This window comes from Alligator mississippiensis, chromosome 2 (assembly GCF_030867095.1).
Source record: "Alligator mississippiensis isolate rAllMis1 chromosome 2, rAllMis1, whole genome shotgun sequence".
NCBI classification, from domain to species: Eukaryota; Metazoa; Chordata; order Crocodylia; family Alligatoridae; genus Alligator; species Alligator mississippiensis.
The window spans coordinates 133,268,565-133,281,966 of NC_081825.1; the positions used below are offsets into that span (position 1 = coordinate 133,268,565).

Here is a 13,402-nt window from a genome sequence, read left to right on the forward strand (position 1 = left end):
CCTTTAGTTCAGATTGTGTCATATATATATATAGTTGTTAAATTTAGTCTTTTAAAAAATGTACTAGATTATCGTGGCCAAAACTCAGTTTACAGAAAACTTGAACTTCATATGGTTTGAAAGGAAGGACTAGAAGGAGGAATGTATAACTGTCTGGGAGGTCCTTAGTGCAGTTGTCAACAAAAATGAAGCATGGGTTGTTTTTTTCGCCCCTTTACTAGCCCGTCAGTTGACATATGTTAAAGTCACCTATTAAAGTAGTTTACTTGTACATAATGTTGCCAAGCATTTCGTTAATATATGCTCTAATGGTCAGCCCAAAAGGTAGTGGGCAGCATTTTCAAAAGCTGTATACTAGAAAAACACGTTAACATTTTTAACTAGCAGTGTTAAACACAGTTTTGTTCATTTTTGTTCATAACACAGAGAAGGCTGTTTCTGATTTTGCTAAATATTCTGATTTTGCTTGATATTCTCCTGAAATATTTTAGGAGCTCCATCTGCTGAAAACATTGGGCTTAGAAAGCGTCTATACACATGCTTGTAGTGGGGGAGGGCACTTTAATTAGAGCAGCTCTGAGGGCATCTATACACATGCTCCAGGTTGGAGTGGTGAGGGGCACTTTAATTAGAGTGGATGAGAGCCTCTCTAATTAAAGCATCTGCAATGCCATATTTATTCAGAGTCCTACGCTTCAAAATGGCAGCAGGGGCGGTTTACAGCTTGTTCAAAGAGCTTTACTTAAAGTCCACCCCCCGTCGCCATTTTGAAACATGGGGACACTGAATACACATGACACGTTGGCTGCTGGAGCACACTAATTAGCATGCTCCAGTGGACTTGATTAATCAAGTCTGCTCTGTCATGTATAGATGCCCAGAGTGTTGATGGTCCTGAGTAGGACCTGGCACTTCTGGTGTGGAAGGAGTAGTTACCAGTTTTATGGAGAATCCAATTAAGTGTTTAGGGAGCCATTTATCCCTTAATGCATAAGAACAAATCCAATGAGAAATGATGTTTTCAAAGTACTGTTATTACAGGTAATTCCCTTTTATTAGCGGAATATGGCTTTCCATCTTTCTATATATTTAAAGTCAGTGAAATGAAGTATTTATACATTTATATTATAAATCCTCTGAGATCTAGTGATGGCATTACAGTGTCTAAACTTGGTTTAAACATGTCCTGTACCAGAATCAGTTTTTTACACTTTCCTTTTTCAGAACTTGATAGAGTTGAAGATTTGGATGTTTCCTTGGCAGATGCTTCTAAGCCAACTGCTGTATGGGACCCAGCAGTTAATGGAGAGGTTTTTTTGGGTAGGTTGCTGAAGGGAGCTGGCAAGAGTGCAGAAAATACATTCATAGGAGTTTCCTTCCCACTACTTGGAGAGAGGCTGAGAAGTCAGTTTTCCTATTTCAGGGAGCAGTGTGGGGGGAGCCACAAAGAGGAGGAGAAATACACGACCTATAGAATTTATCGATTGGCCACCCAATCTAACATTTTGTAGCATGTTGCACTGAGTTGTGCATGCGATTTTAAGAAATATGAGAATTTACTGAACTAATGTTAAACTCATTACATGTGGATTTTAATATTTATCTTCTGGCAATTTTGTTTTTTCTATAGAGTGTATTAGCACTGGACATAATCATTCCTTCTTCTTTAAAGATGAGTCAGTGGAAATATATAAACACCTGAATACATCTGTTTTTGCTACTGGTAAACTGATCTTGAAACCACTTAAAGAAAAGGGGTATCAGTTTATCCACATGGATAAAATAGTAAGTATGCCTGTTTGTTTAGTAGAATTGTGTACTGAAAGGATTTTATGCCTTAATTTTAACTGTTCTAACTAATATTTAATATTGGAATGTGGTCTTTATTTTGATTTCCCCCCCTCTTCTTATATTGTGTAAGCATGCACTCAAGTAAGGAAGCTGCTTATTGGGTCCTGGGATTTTAGTGTACACTTACTGTCTTTATTTGAATACAAGACACAGGTTTTTTTTCTTGAATCAGCATGTGAGGAGGGGAAAGCCCCTTGTCTTGCATGCAAGGAAACCTTATTAAATACAGCATCTCTCATTTAAACTGCTGCCAAAAGCAACATGTGGTCAATAATGGAAACCAGCTACGGAGTTGATTAAATATACTTCTGTATTTCATTTCAACACTGAGCATGACTATAAAACACAAAACCCATAAAGGACAAACATGCTGATGGGAACCTACCATAAGGACAGGTTAATGCAGTGAATCTGAATAAAATATATGGTAGTGTCCATTGTTCTCAGTCCCCCTCAGTACCGACTCTTTTTCAAGTCTTGGTGAACCACTATATTGAAAACATTTTGATTTCCTCTTTATTCCCACAGCTGAGCTGTGCCTTTCTTTTCTATTTCCAATTATTCCTGTTTCTTCACCAGCCTTAAAAGTCTGGCAAACATCACCAAATAGAGCCCAAACAGTTTACCCAGAATCCCTCTTTCACTACTCCATCTTAGCCATATGATAAATGTGGCCCTGCCCTCTGAGGTGGGAGCTGGACCAGCTCTTTACCTGGTTGCTCTTTACCTTGTCTGCATATAAATTTTTGGAGGATCCTGGAACTCGTGACAACACCTGGTTCCAGTCATGAATGAGAGCTTAATTAGTACGTGGATCCTTTGTGGGGTATGCAGTGCTGAGCTGTGGGGTCACCATGGCTTGAAATGCTGTTGACTGTGCTGGGGCTCCATCCAATGAATAAGCATCTTGGCTTTCGACTAATATCATGCATGCAAATCGGACAAGAAGTCGACAAATACAGACCCTTACTCAAAATCGTAAGAAGAAGAAAGATGCGGTGGTTTGGACATGTAATAAGGAGGCCTGGCACCCTTACCAACACCATTCTGCAGGATGCTGTGGAAAGATGAACAGGAGGAGGAAGACCTAGAACAAGCTGGATCACCTGTTGGATCAAAGGCTGGACAGGATTAAAACTGACTGATTGTACAAGAATTGTAAAAGACTGGGAAGAATGGGGGAAAGTTATTGCTAACATCAAAGGTTTCCCAACACTTGATGTGGCCTTGGGATTGACTTGACTTAATATCATGCATAGTTTATACTATGTACAAATAAGTTTAAAAAAAGGTTGCTCAAAAGTATGTTTATATGCGCTAAAACTTGAAGCAGTTTAAAAAAAGATAAAATGCATCAGTGCTGAATGAACTTAGTCTATGGTACTAGATGCAAATCACAACAGCTATGTTTATTTCAAGGTCAGTGTTTTTTAAATTTGCCTCACTTTCATGTGCTTGGGGAGAACAGGGTCTTGACAGTAAGCTGGGGCGGGGGGGGGGGGGGGGGCGGCGCTCTGGAGGGGGAAGAGTTTGGGGGTGCAAAGGGCAAGGAGGCCACCTGACCCTCCCCCAGATGGATTTTCCCTGTTGTAGCAGTGGGAGGGGGTAAATTCAAGGCATACCTCCAATAATTAGATTCTATACCTGGAAAATTATAGCAGATTTATAAATTTTCTATATATTGAATCTAGTTATTGGGGGTGTCTTTGTATATTCAGGTCATCTTATATTCGGGTAAATACAGTAATACCAAAGACTTTGGTCTGCATTGGTATTGATGGGGGAGGAGGGAGAAGTATGCATGCACAGGATCCAGAGCAGCTTCCCCCCTACCCTTTGCTATTGCACTAGCAGCCACCCCAGCCTGAGGGTGTGTGTAGGGGGCAGCTGGGCCCTCCCACAAATCCAAGCTGCAGGGGTGGGCAGCTGGGGTTAAGCTATAGCTGCTCCCCTCCCCTTCCCCCCCCTCCCCCCCCCCCGGCACCTCCTCCCCCAACCTAGCCACCATTAGAGAGCTTCTGAAGGGTGCCCCCAGGGCTGAGAGCACCTCAGCCCAAACTTATCCCTGTCCCCCACACTCTCGCAGCCCCTGTGGAAGGAGGTTGGCACCATAGTGGATCTGAAATGGGGTGCCCCTCAGTTGGCTGATGTTAGAGAGAGGTGCCCTGACTGGAAGAAAAAAGGCAAGAACTGTTGCACCAGTGACGTGGAGTTGAAGCAGTAAATGTGCAAGCAGCTTCATTAGGGTTCAGATTCTGGGCGGCTTTGGATAGGGAGGATCCCTGCCCAGAGCACGGGGCAGGACCCGATTTCACGAGGTCTCTTCCAGCCCTGAACTTCTGTGAATCTGTGAAGTGCAGGGTGTACTTTGTGTGCAAATGATCAGTACTACTGTGAAAGAAAAGTATTTTACTAACAGACTCTATGGCTTTAATTTGTAAAGGCTTTCCATGTGGTTCATGGGAGAGTTATTTTTACCTTGCACGAGACATCATATCATCTGTCTACAGGAGATTTCTTCTATGTTCCAGCAGGCAAGTACATCTTAAAAACAATTTATTGCCAAGGGACCAGGCTGAAGAGGAAATACAAGGAACTACATTAGAGGTGAAGGAGTAAGTGGGGGTGGGGGGAAGAATTAGGGTAATGATTCTTTTTAATATTTTAGTGAGGGACCAAAACACCTTATGCCCAGGAAGTTTTAGACAAATGCTGGCTCCCATACCCTGAGTTAAGCACTTGTCCTTATCTGGGCAATTCTATTCTTCTATAGAATTTGTGAAGATCAAATATTGTGTATATAACCTGCCCCTTTAATAGACCGGAGGAATATTTACATCCTGTCACACAAAGATTAGTAGTTGAATCTTCCAGTTTCAATTAATACTATGTGGGGAGAAGATTATTTCCCTTTAAAAAACATTGCCCTTGCCTGGGTCAGGCCTTGGCACCTCACCTCAGCATCCAGTATGCATAGCTGTCTAAATTTTCAGTGTTTACTTCTCCCAACCATTTGTGATCCTTTAGGTGTGAATAGCCTTTGTCCTTTCCTGTGGTATCATTTACCTTCTTTGCCTGGTTTTCATACAAGGGTATAGAAATATATCCATATCAAACATCATAACTTCATGCAAATATTCAAATAACAAGACTAGACAGCTTATCTTTAGCTGCTGAGAGTCACAAAACACTGTAGCAGTGAACTTAATTCGGGGAAATGTGCATTCCATTCCATGAACACTTCAAATATAGTGGGTTCATGACACTTGGTGTGCACATTAACTGTTTTTTAGATGGTTCTTAATTTTTGTTGCTGCTAGCTCAAAGGTTCCCAACCACCAGGCTGCAGCCTGGTAGCAGGCCGCGAAGGCTTGGCTTCTGGTCCGCAATATTCTGGTCATTTCAGTCTGCAGTATGCTGGTCCGCAGTCACTTCTGGTCCGTAGTTTGCTGGTCCATAGTATACAAAAGGTTAGGAACCGCTGTGCTAGCTGGCAGATCCCAAGTGGACACCTGCAGACATTACTCCGATAAGTTGAGTACAGGTTTTAACCCCTTGATGTCTTGATTTTTCTTGGTATGAAAAATCACAGTTATAGTAAAGCTTTCTTATAGCTGTTGAAGTATGGGATTCAACCTCTTTGCTTTCACAAGGATAAAACACCCTTCATTGCACATCTTTTTCAAGTTATTCTAATTTGCTGTCAAAATAAGTAATTGCAGATAGTTTTTTTCCTTCCAACTGCTAGTAAACATGAAACAAATTGAGATTATTTGAAGATTTGCGAGATCCAGCTAAAAATTATGGATAAAATGCCACACAAATTGCCATTCTGAGAGTTCAGAATGCACATTGGACAAGTTAAATTATACTTGAACATTTTGTTATAATTTTCTAAAACAGCAAATAGCTTCTGATGAGATCTTTTTGTGCTTATAGGAAATGCATACAACATACGCAACCTCCTGAATGAAGATAGTATTCTCATTTTTACGCAGCTGAAAGGAGAAAGGTGAGAAAAATAACTTTGTATATTAGCTTAGATATGTAAAATTTTTGCAGTGTCATTTTTTTACATTGAAGAACTAGGGAATAGAAAACATTTTATTGTGTCCCGCTAAACATTTAAATTGGGGAAATATATTCTAGCTGAAATACCAAAAAGGGGGTGCACGAATGGTTGCTGATAACCTCTGCTGAGTAGCTTGTTTCAGTGTTGGCTCCTTTTCAAATAGGAAGAATATACCAATCGGTGTGTCCTAGGTGTCTTGTCATGGATCTAGTTCTATTCAGTATTTTCATTAGTTACTTAGATCAGGGCTGTCCCGCTTGGAAGCTCCTTGGGGTTAAATTTCTCAGGGCCTGCATGCTGCCTGGGCTGCACCAGTTACAGCTTGTGGACACCCCCTTCTCCCTCCCCCACTGCAATATACACTTGTGTGGATGCTGCCCCCATCTCCTGTGGTCCCAAAACCCTTCCCTAGGCACGGCCCTGGATTCACACTCAGCTCCCTGTGCTGCCATACTGCCTTATCCCCTGGGACAAAGGCAGGAAGTGGCAGCTTGAGGAGGTCACAGCCTGGAGAACTGTGGCTGCTGTTGTAGTTGCGTGAGGGGAGCAGCAGCCGAGGAGCTGTGCATTAATCCCTCGTGGGTTGTATGCAGCGTCTGAGTGGCCAGTTAGATAACCCTGACTTAGATGATGGAGAGAAATGCTTAGAATTTATGGATAGCGCAAAACTGGGATGGAAAACGTTTGGAAAACTGAAGAATTCAAATCGACTAAATTGAATTCAAATTACTACAAATTTGGCACTGACGTGGTCCCAACTAAACTGCTGTGTATAGTTTTGGGTATTATACTCAGAAGAAAAAATGGAAATGACTCAAAGGTTCAAATGGAAAAAAGAAAAAATGTGGTTTAGAAAATATGAGATGAAGAAAAGTTAAAAGAATTGGTTTCTTTAGTTTAGGAAAGAATACTGATGGGAGCAATACTGGTCTTCAGATGTGTAAAATGTTAAAAAGAGGACAGAGGGTAGGATGAAAAGTAATCAATTGCTTTTCAACAAAGAAGGCTTAAGTTAAAGGTTCCTTCCTCCACCTTCTTCTCCCCCGAAATGGTTTTCCTACAAGAATGATAATGAAACATTAGAGTAGGTAGTCTATCTAGCATAGTGGTGGAATCCCTTTCACTGTAGGTTTTATAGGAACATAAGTGAACATCTGTCATGGATGGTCTAGATATCCTTAATCCTGTCATAGGCCCTGCATTGACCAAATGACCTCTTGAGGTTCCTTCCAGTCCTACATTTCTGTTCTGTTCCAGTTCTTAAACATACACATTTCTTAATTCATCCTGTTCCCTTATCTGTTCGTATATAAATTCATTTTTCTGCCACCAAAACTAGAATATATAAATTATGGAATTAAGATAATTGTTAACAAAAAGGTGATTAAAATTTATCAGTCTATGTAAAATGTTTAAAAAATTTCTTTCTAATGAGCAGTTAGTATTAAGAAGGCTGTAAGTTGACTTGAATTTTGAGATGGTTATGGTTTTTAAAAACTATATTGTACTATAATTATATACACTTTATAATGTAAATTCGATTGCACTATAGTTGTATGTAATGATCTGTACAAACATACAGTACAATTTCGTAGCACCTGTTTTTAACTATGAACAGCAGAAATTTTTTTTTCTCTATTACAATGTAGCAAATTGACTAAGCCTGTTAGACCAACCACTGTTTTTTCATGAATTTGTCCCTTGGTTCATTTTAATGAGATTTGTGCTGTAGGTATGTTCCTAATCCAAAAGGGCAGGCTAAGATTCACCAAAAAAACCCCAAAAGAAGACTCTGATCTGGCTCCCAAGTATTTTGATCCTTAAAACTGTCGAGCACCAATAACTCCTTTTGACCAATAACTCCTTCAGTCACCATGCTCTCTGTTAGTCAAGTATAGACTTGAATGGCCTCCACAAGATGTAAATTGAGAGCTTTAAACTCAAGTTGAAACACTGGGATTCTGAAGTAGAAGGGTAGAGATCCTGTGCATGATTTTGCATACACACAGGATTGCTGAAAAAAGATTATGACCAGGGATCCTGTTTTCTCTGTTTAAAATAGCAAGTTCTCTGATTAAAAATGCAAATTTCTGATTAAAAATCCCCAAACTCACGTTTTCCCATGATTATATACAGTGGCATTTCATTTTATAGGTATGAGTTGAACACTGTTTTATTGACATATTTACAATTTTAGAGTACCTTGGAAGCCTACCAGTTCCTCAATCACTATAATGAAATAAATTTGAAATACCTATACATTTTGGTATGCGATTTGGGGCTTTTTAGCAGGGAAAAATCAGAGCTCCCTATACCCCCTTTGCTCACCAGGATGTGGGTGCAGCTGCGTCTGTCCATCCCAACTTCCCCTTCCCCAGTGCTTTGTGGCACTGAGCAGCCCTGACATGCCAGTGACCTGCCCATGCCATTGCCCCCTCACCCCCCAGGCCTTCCAGAGGGGGCCCTCAGCTGCCAGGGCTACGAGGCCAGGGATCCAGGTCCACATCCCCCTGTCCCCCCCGCAACAGCACCTGAGCCCCGGCTGCCACATGGGAGGTAGCGGCTGCTGTGGTGCAGCCAAGTGCAGAGCCTGGTTCTCCCTCTCCCTAGGGCCTCTGCAACCCAGCAGGTGGGACCTGGCACAGCAGGGTGGCTGGTGGCAACATAACCGAGCTTCCCCAGCCCACTCTGCCCTGCCACATTGAGACTTGCCTGCTGGGCTGCAAAGACCCCGGGGGGGGGGGGGGCAGCAGGGCATGGAGCCTGCAGCAGGCAGCCCATCTCTACCTTACACACAAATCCCCAGGTGTGTGCGCAGTGGCGGGGAGCCAGCCCTCCTCCTGCCCCCTGGATGAGCTGCCTGCGGCTCAGTCCTACTGCCCACCTGGGCCCTGCAGCTGCGTATTGAGGGCCCCTAGCCCCACATACCATCCCAGCTGGGCAGCAGCTCCAGCCCCAGGCTCCCTCTCTCCCTCACTGTGTGGGTCTCAAATTCCCCCACCACCAGACTTACCTATGGGGAACTGCTCTCTAGGCTGCCTGGTGGCTGTGTGCATGTGTACTTGTGCACGTGCACACAGCACCCCCTGCTGGTTGCCTTTTTCCCACTCCCCCCAGCCCCTTGCAGGCTGGAACTCTGCCAGCCTACAAGAGGAAACCTACTGTTTCTTGTGTTTTTCTCCTTTAAAAGGAGAAAATCTGGGTTTTTCTCCTTAAAATGAGAAAATCTGGGTTTTACTGTGTTTTTCCGTGGCGAATGGAAAACCTGAATCCCGGCTTATGACTATTCAATGCATGAATACTGTATTAATTTTTAAAATCCTATCCTGAATAAGAATTCCAAAGGTTTGAAGTATAGCATATGGCTGAAAGCTTATGCCAGATTGTCTGTGCCCACTACATCTCTTCCTAGAATCGTGCCTGTTGTATTGTTACTAGAGGATACAGGGAATTCTCTGATTTTTTTTTTTTTTCATGCTCTTTCAAAGTTTAAAATACATTGCTTCAAAAAACTAGATAATAGTAATTGGTTATGTTTGGACAGTGCTTTTATATAGTAGACTTTCTGAAAAAAAGAACATTTTACTTGTCATAGCAGATATATTAGGCCTTTTGTTATCCCAGTGTCATTGGTAATAGTGATCACAATTGTCTGCCTAACTTCCATGTCAATGCACTGTAATACATCTCAGGGGAGAGTATGTTAGCAGAGATAAAAGTTGTTAGCTCAGGCTGCCTCTGAATGTATGTCTGTTTTAACAACTATATTTTCTTCTGGCAGTTCAGTTCTGGCTTTAACCATTCGTTTTTTGAAAAAGGAAAATGAGGTCTAGGTAATCCCACCTGACGCATCCTATGCTGCTTGACAAATTACCCGCATTATAATTAATGAACCTTCACCTCGCTGGTCACCTCTGTAGCCCTTCTCCATTTAGTAACTTTCTAACTGCTGGACTCTTTCTAAGTGTTGGAATAGAGATTTCTGAATGTGTTGGAATAGATATTTCATTTTAATTGTTTAGAAATGTGGTCATGCTGAGGCCCCTCATGTTATCAGTTTTCTTTTTTAAATCTCAGAAAAATTAGAATTTATTTGTCAGGTTTTGACAGAATTGAAGGTAGAATAAACCATTAAAATAAAAAAAAAGGTACAGATGAAAACACAAATGCTTAGGTTAACTCTTATCATGAACCTTTAAATATACTTGAGGGACCTCTTGTTACTGTCCCCTGTCAGGATTCCTGTCTAACAGTGAAAGTTGAAATGGTCAAATAGAGGCATACTTTCACAGGTATCAGTGTCTTATGAACCTTAACCAAGCATATCGAATTTCAAGCAAAGAGTATCTCTATTAATTTTATTTAATGGCCTGGGGTTTGCATTCTAGACTGGAGAAATGCCAGCAATCTCAGATCTGTTTTACCAATCTTAGGGGCAGTGTTCTGCCTGAATATAGAGATGTGAATGGGATGCAAGTCATTGAATTACTGGGCACACTCTTGTCTTGTATAAGCTACATTCGTATCCATTTGCCATATATTTAAATACTAGTGTATTTTAGCCATCTGATGACGTAGTTAGACTATTTCTGTATGGGTTTAGTATTAGTCCTGCTTCACTGTCGTTAGGCAATTTACTGTATTTACCCGAACCCAAGATTATTCTGAATTTAAGACAGCCCATCAATTATTAGATTCTATACATGGAGACTTTATAAATTTGTTATTTTCCCTTCATAGAATCTAATTATTGCAGGGTTATCTCAATTTCATGCATCATAATCACCACCCCCACTCCCATCCATTGCTGCAGGGGGGCAGGCAGCTGGGGAGGCAATGGACAGGCAGGAGGTGAGGGAGCTGTGGAGAGGCAGAGGGTGGAGGTATCGAGCAGCCTGTCCCATGTCCCACAGATGCCTGCCCCTCGGTGCCTGCTTCCCTCTGTGCCCCTGCAACTTGCCAGGCTGGAGCAAGGACAAAACAGTGCTGGAGCTGGTGGGGGGGGATGGGGAGGATGGGACAGGCAGAGCTGTGGAGAGGGGAAAATGGGGGTAGAGGTTGCTGGGTTTGGCCTGGAGCTGGACCACACCTCCTCCCCCTGTACTTGAATCCAAGATGAGGGCCCCCCCATGTTAAATAATTGAAAAACAGAACACCTTGGATTCAAGTAAATTTGGTATTTGAATTAAATGTCAGTTAGTTGTAAAAATGACTAGTTATAATTTTAGTGAAAGTGTTTGGGTATTACTTTATTACTTCATTTGGGTGGAGTTTCATTACTATTACTTTACTAGATACTTTACTATTACTGTGTACTTTATTAACTATCACAATCAAAATGTATTTCCAACTCAACTGAAAAATTTACAGGTAGAGTGAATTAGGTGTTGCTTGTAGTTGTAGTTGCTTAACACGTTCTATTATTAGACAGTTTATAGTTGCTCTTTGGCAGATTTTAATGGTTTGAGTTTTTTCCCTGCCTTGGGTTTAACTACTTTTTTGAAAGTCTCAGCAAAAAAAATGGCTGATCTATTGCTGAGAATACAATGGGGGGGTGGGGAGGGGGGCAGGGGGGTGAGGGGAGAAGTTCTATAATCTGCTTTTTGGTGCAGGAGGGCGAATTTTATGAAGGGTATTGTTCTGGGGTTAGAGGGATATCCTTTTCTGTCTTGAGGAAAGGTCATCCAAGTTTATAAATCTCAAGCCTTCATTTGATTATGCTTAGTAAGCTTGTTGTGGGCCCTATCTGAAACTCTGAACACTGGATATAGTCTCAGCCCTGTGGGGAGTTCCTTATCAGGTTTTGCACTGTAAATAGGTAGGGCAGCACTTGCAGAATGCCTTTTGGCTTGGAGGCAGAGTTCTAGACAAAGCCAAACAGAGGTTACTAGTTGTTTCAGTTTTTCCGCTAACTGTTCATAATTCCATGCCTATTTTAACCCTTTTTGAATGTGTTCATGCTCACATCTTTTACATGTGAAGTACCTTAAGATCTTAGATACTTTTCCTTCCATTTTGTAGACAGACTAAGTGATAAGTTGCAGGTGGATACAATCAACAGCTATTAATAAACTACAGATACCCAATGTGATACTTCCTAATTCTTCACCTAGCTATACCACACCAGCTTTCAGAAAGAACATAGTACAGTAAAATCCTTGTTTTCTGACATTCTACTAGCCGGCATACTCTATTAACCAGCACTGCACTGCTGCCGCCATACCGCTGCCATCCACCACTCCATGCTGCTGCCATGTGCAGCCACCCCGCACAGCCACCACATGCAACTCCTCCCTCCCCCCCATGATGCCACCATTCACGCTGCTGCCTGCAAGCCTCTGGCTCTGGTATTCTTATATAACCGGCATTTTTACATCACTGGCACCCGGTATTCCCTGCTCACGCTGGATAATGGAGATTTTACTGTACATGTTTGTTTAGTTTTGTAATCACTAGACCTTCCTCCATCTCCACCCTACCCCTGAACCAAATATAGATCTACTGTGGATACTCAACATCTTTCTTCTAGGTCAGCTGGTCCTAACCTTTTTAGATTCAAGGCATCTGTAATAGGGGGCCTTCTCGAGGCCAATTTTTTCCTGTGGCTGCCCACCTGTTTCTGGGCTAACTGCCCGCCTTCTCGCCCACCATGCCTTGTTGTTAATTAATTAATTAATTGATGTTAATTAAGCAGGAGGCTGCCCATTTCTTGCCCCGATGCCAGGGGGCACTATCTGCGGCTCCATTCCTCCCCCGCACCGCAGCCCAAGCCTTGCAGATAGCATCCAGATGTTACCACCATCACCGGCCCCACACTGGGCCCCAGAATCCTGCTATTTGAACCCCACCTGGATCCCTTTATTTAGGCAGCCTATTCCGTCATCATTCCAGGCTGCATAACTGCTTGAGCTGCTTCCCCCTTACAGGTGTGGTCCCTCTGGGACCTTTGGCTCTACTGGCCCTGGCCTACCTCCAGGCCAGTTGGAACCCCAGCCCTCAGCTCTTGGGTGTTCCTTGCGGTGGTCCCCCGACCCTTTGACCCTTCCGGTCCTGGCCTCAGCTTGGACCAGTCAGGGGATGTCAAGGCAGGTGCGAGTCTATGGCCCGACTCTCTCACTGGGGTCCACCTTCCAGACCCACCTGGTTGTGGGAGCTGGGGTTAAGGCACCCAGACCTGCCTTTCACCAGGGTGGTAACTAGCCTGGCATTTCTCAGTGGCGCGGGAGCCCCCAGGAGCCCCACCAGACCAGCCACTCCTGCCAGGGTGCAGTTTTAGGTCATGCCCAGGACCAGGAGCCTCCTGACCATCCCCTACAGCTCCTCCCTTACCTCCAGATGATACCTGCAGTCAGGTGATGTTGTTGCCTGGCCTTCCAGCAACAAAATGCCCTGTTTTTATGGGCAGCCCTGAATCCAAAATGGCTGCCTTCATCAGGCACCTGCTGGCGGCTGTCTTTAGGCCCTTAAAGTGGCAGGCGC

The 13,402-nt window shown here is 42.9% G+C and overlaps 1 protein-coding gene across 3 annotated transcripts in view; it reads left to right on the forward strand.

The window, feature by feature from the left end:
- CENPC (centromere protein C) overlaps window positions 1–13,402 on the forward strand; it is a 78,403-nt gene that overhangs the window by 39,816 nt on the left and 25,185 nt on the right. For 2 of the 3 annotated variants that reach the window (XM_059722179.1, XM_059722180.1), the window contains 4 exons: window positions 1,225–1,320; window positions 1,631–1,785; window positions 4,295–4,385; window positions 5,791–5,863. In XM_059722179.1, coding sequence (XP_059578162.1) covers window positions 1,225–1,320; window positions 1,631–1,785; window positions 4,295–4,385; window positions 5,791–5,863 — 415 coding nt within the window. Of the gene's footprint in view, window positions 1–1,224; window positions 1,321–1,630; window positions 1,786–4,294; window positions 4,459–5,790; window positions 5,865–13,402 lie in introns of those variants that run through there. The other variant, XR_009459882.1, reaches the window with a different exon arrangement.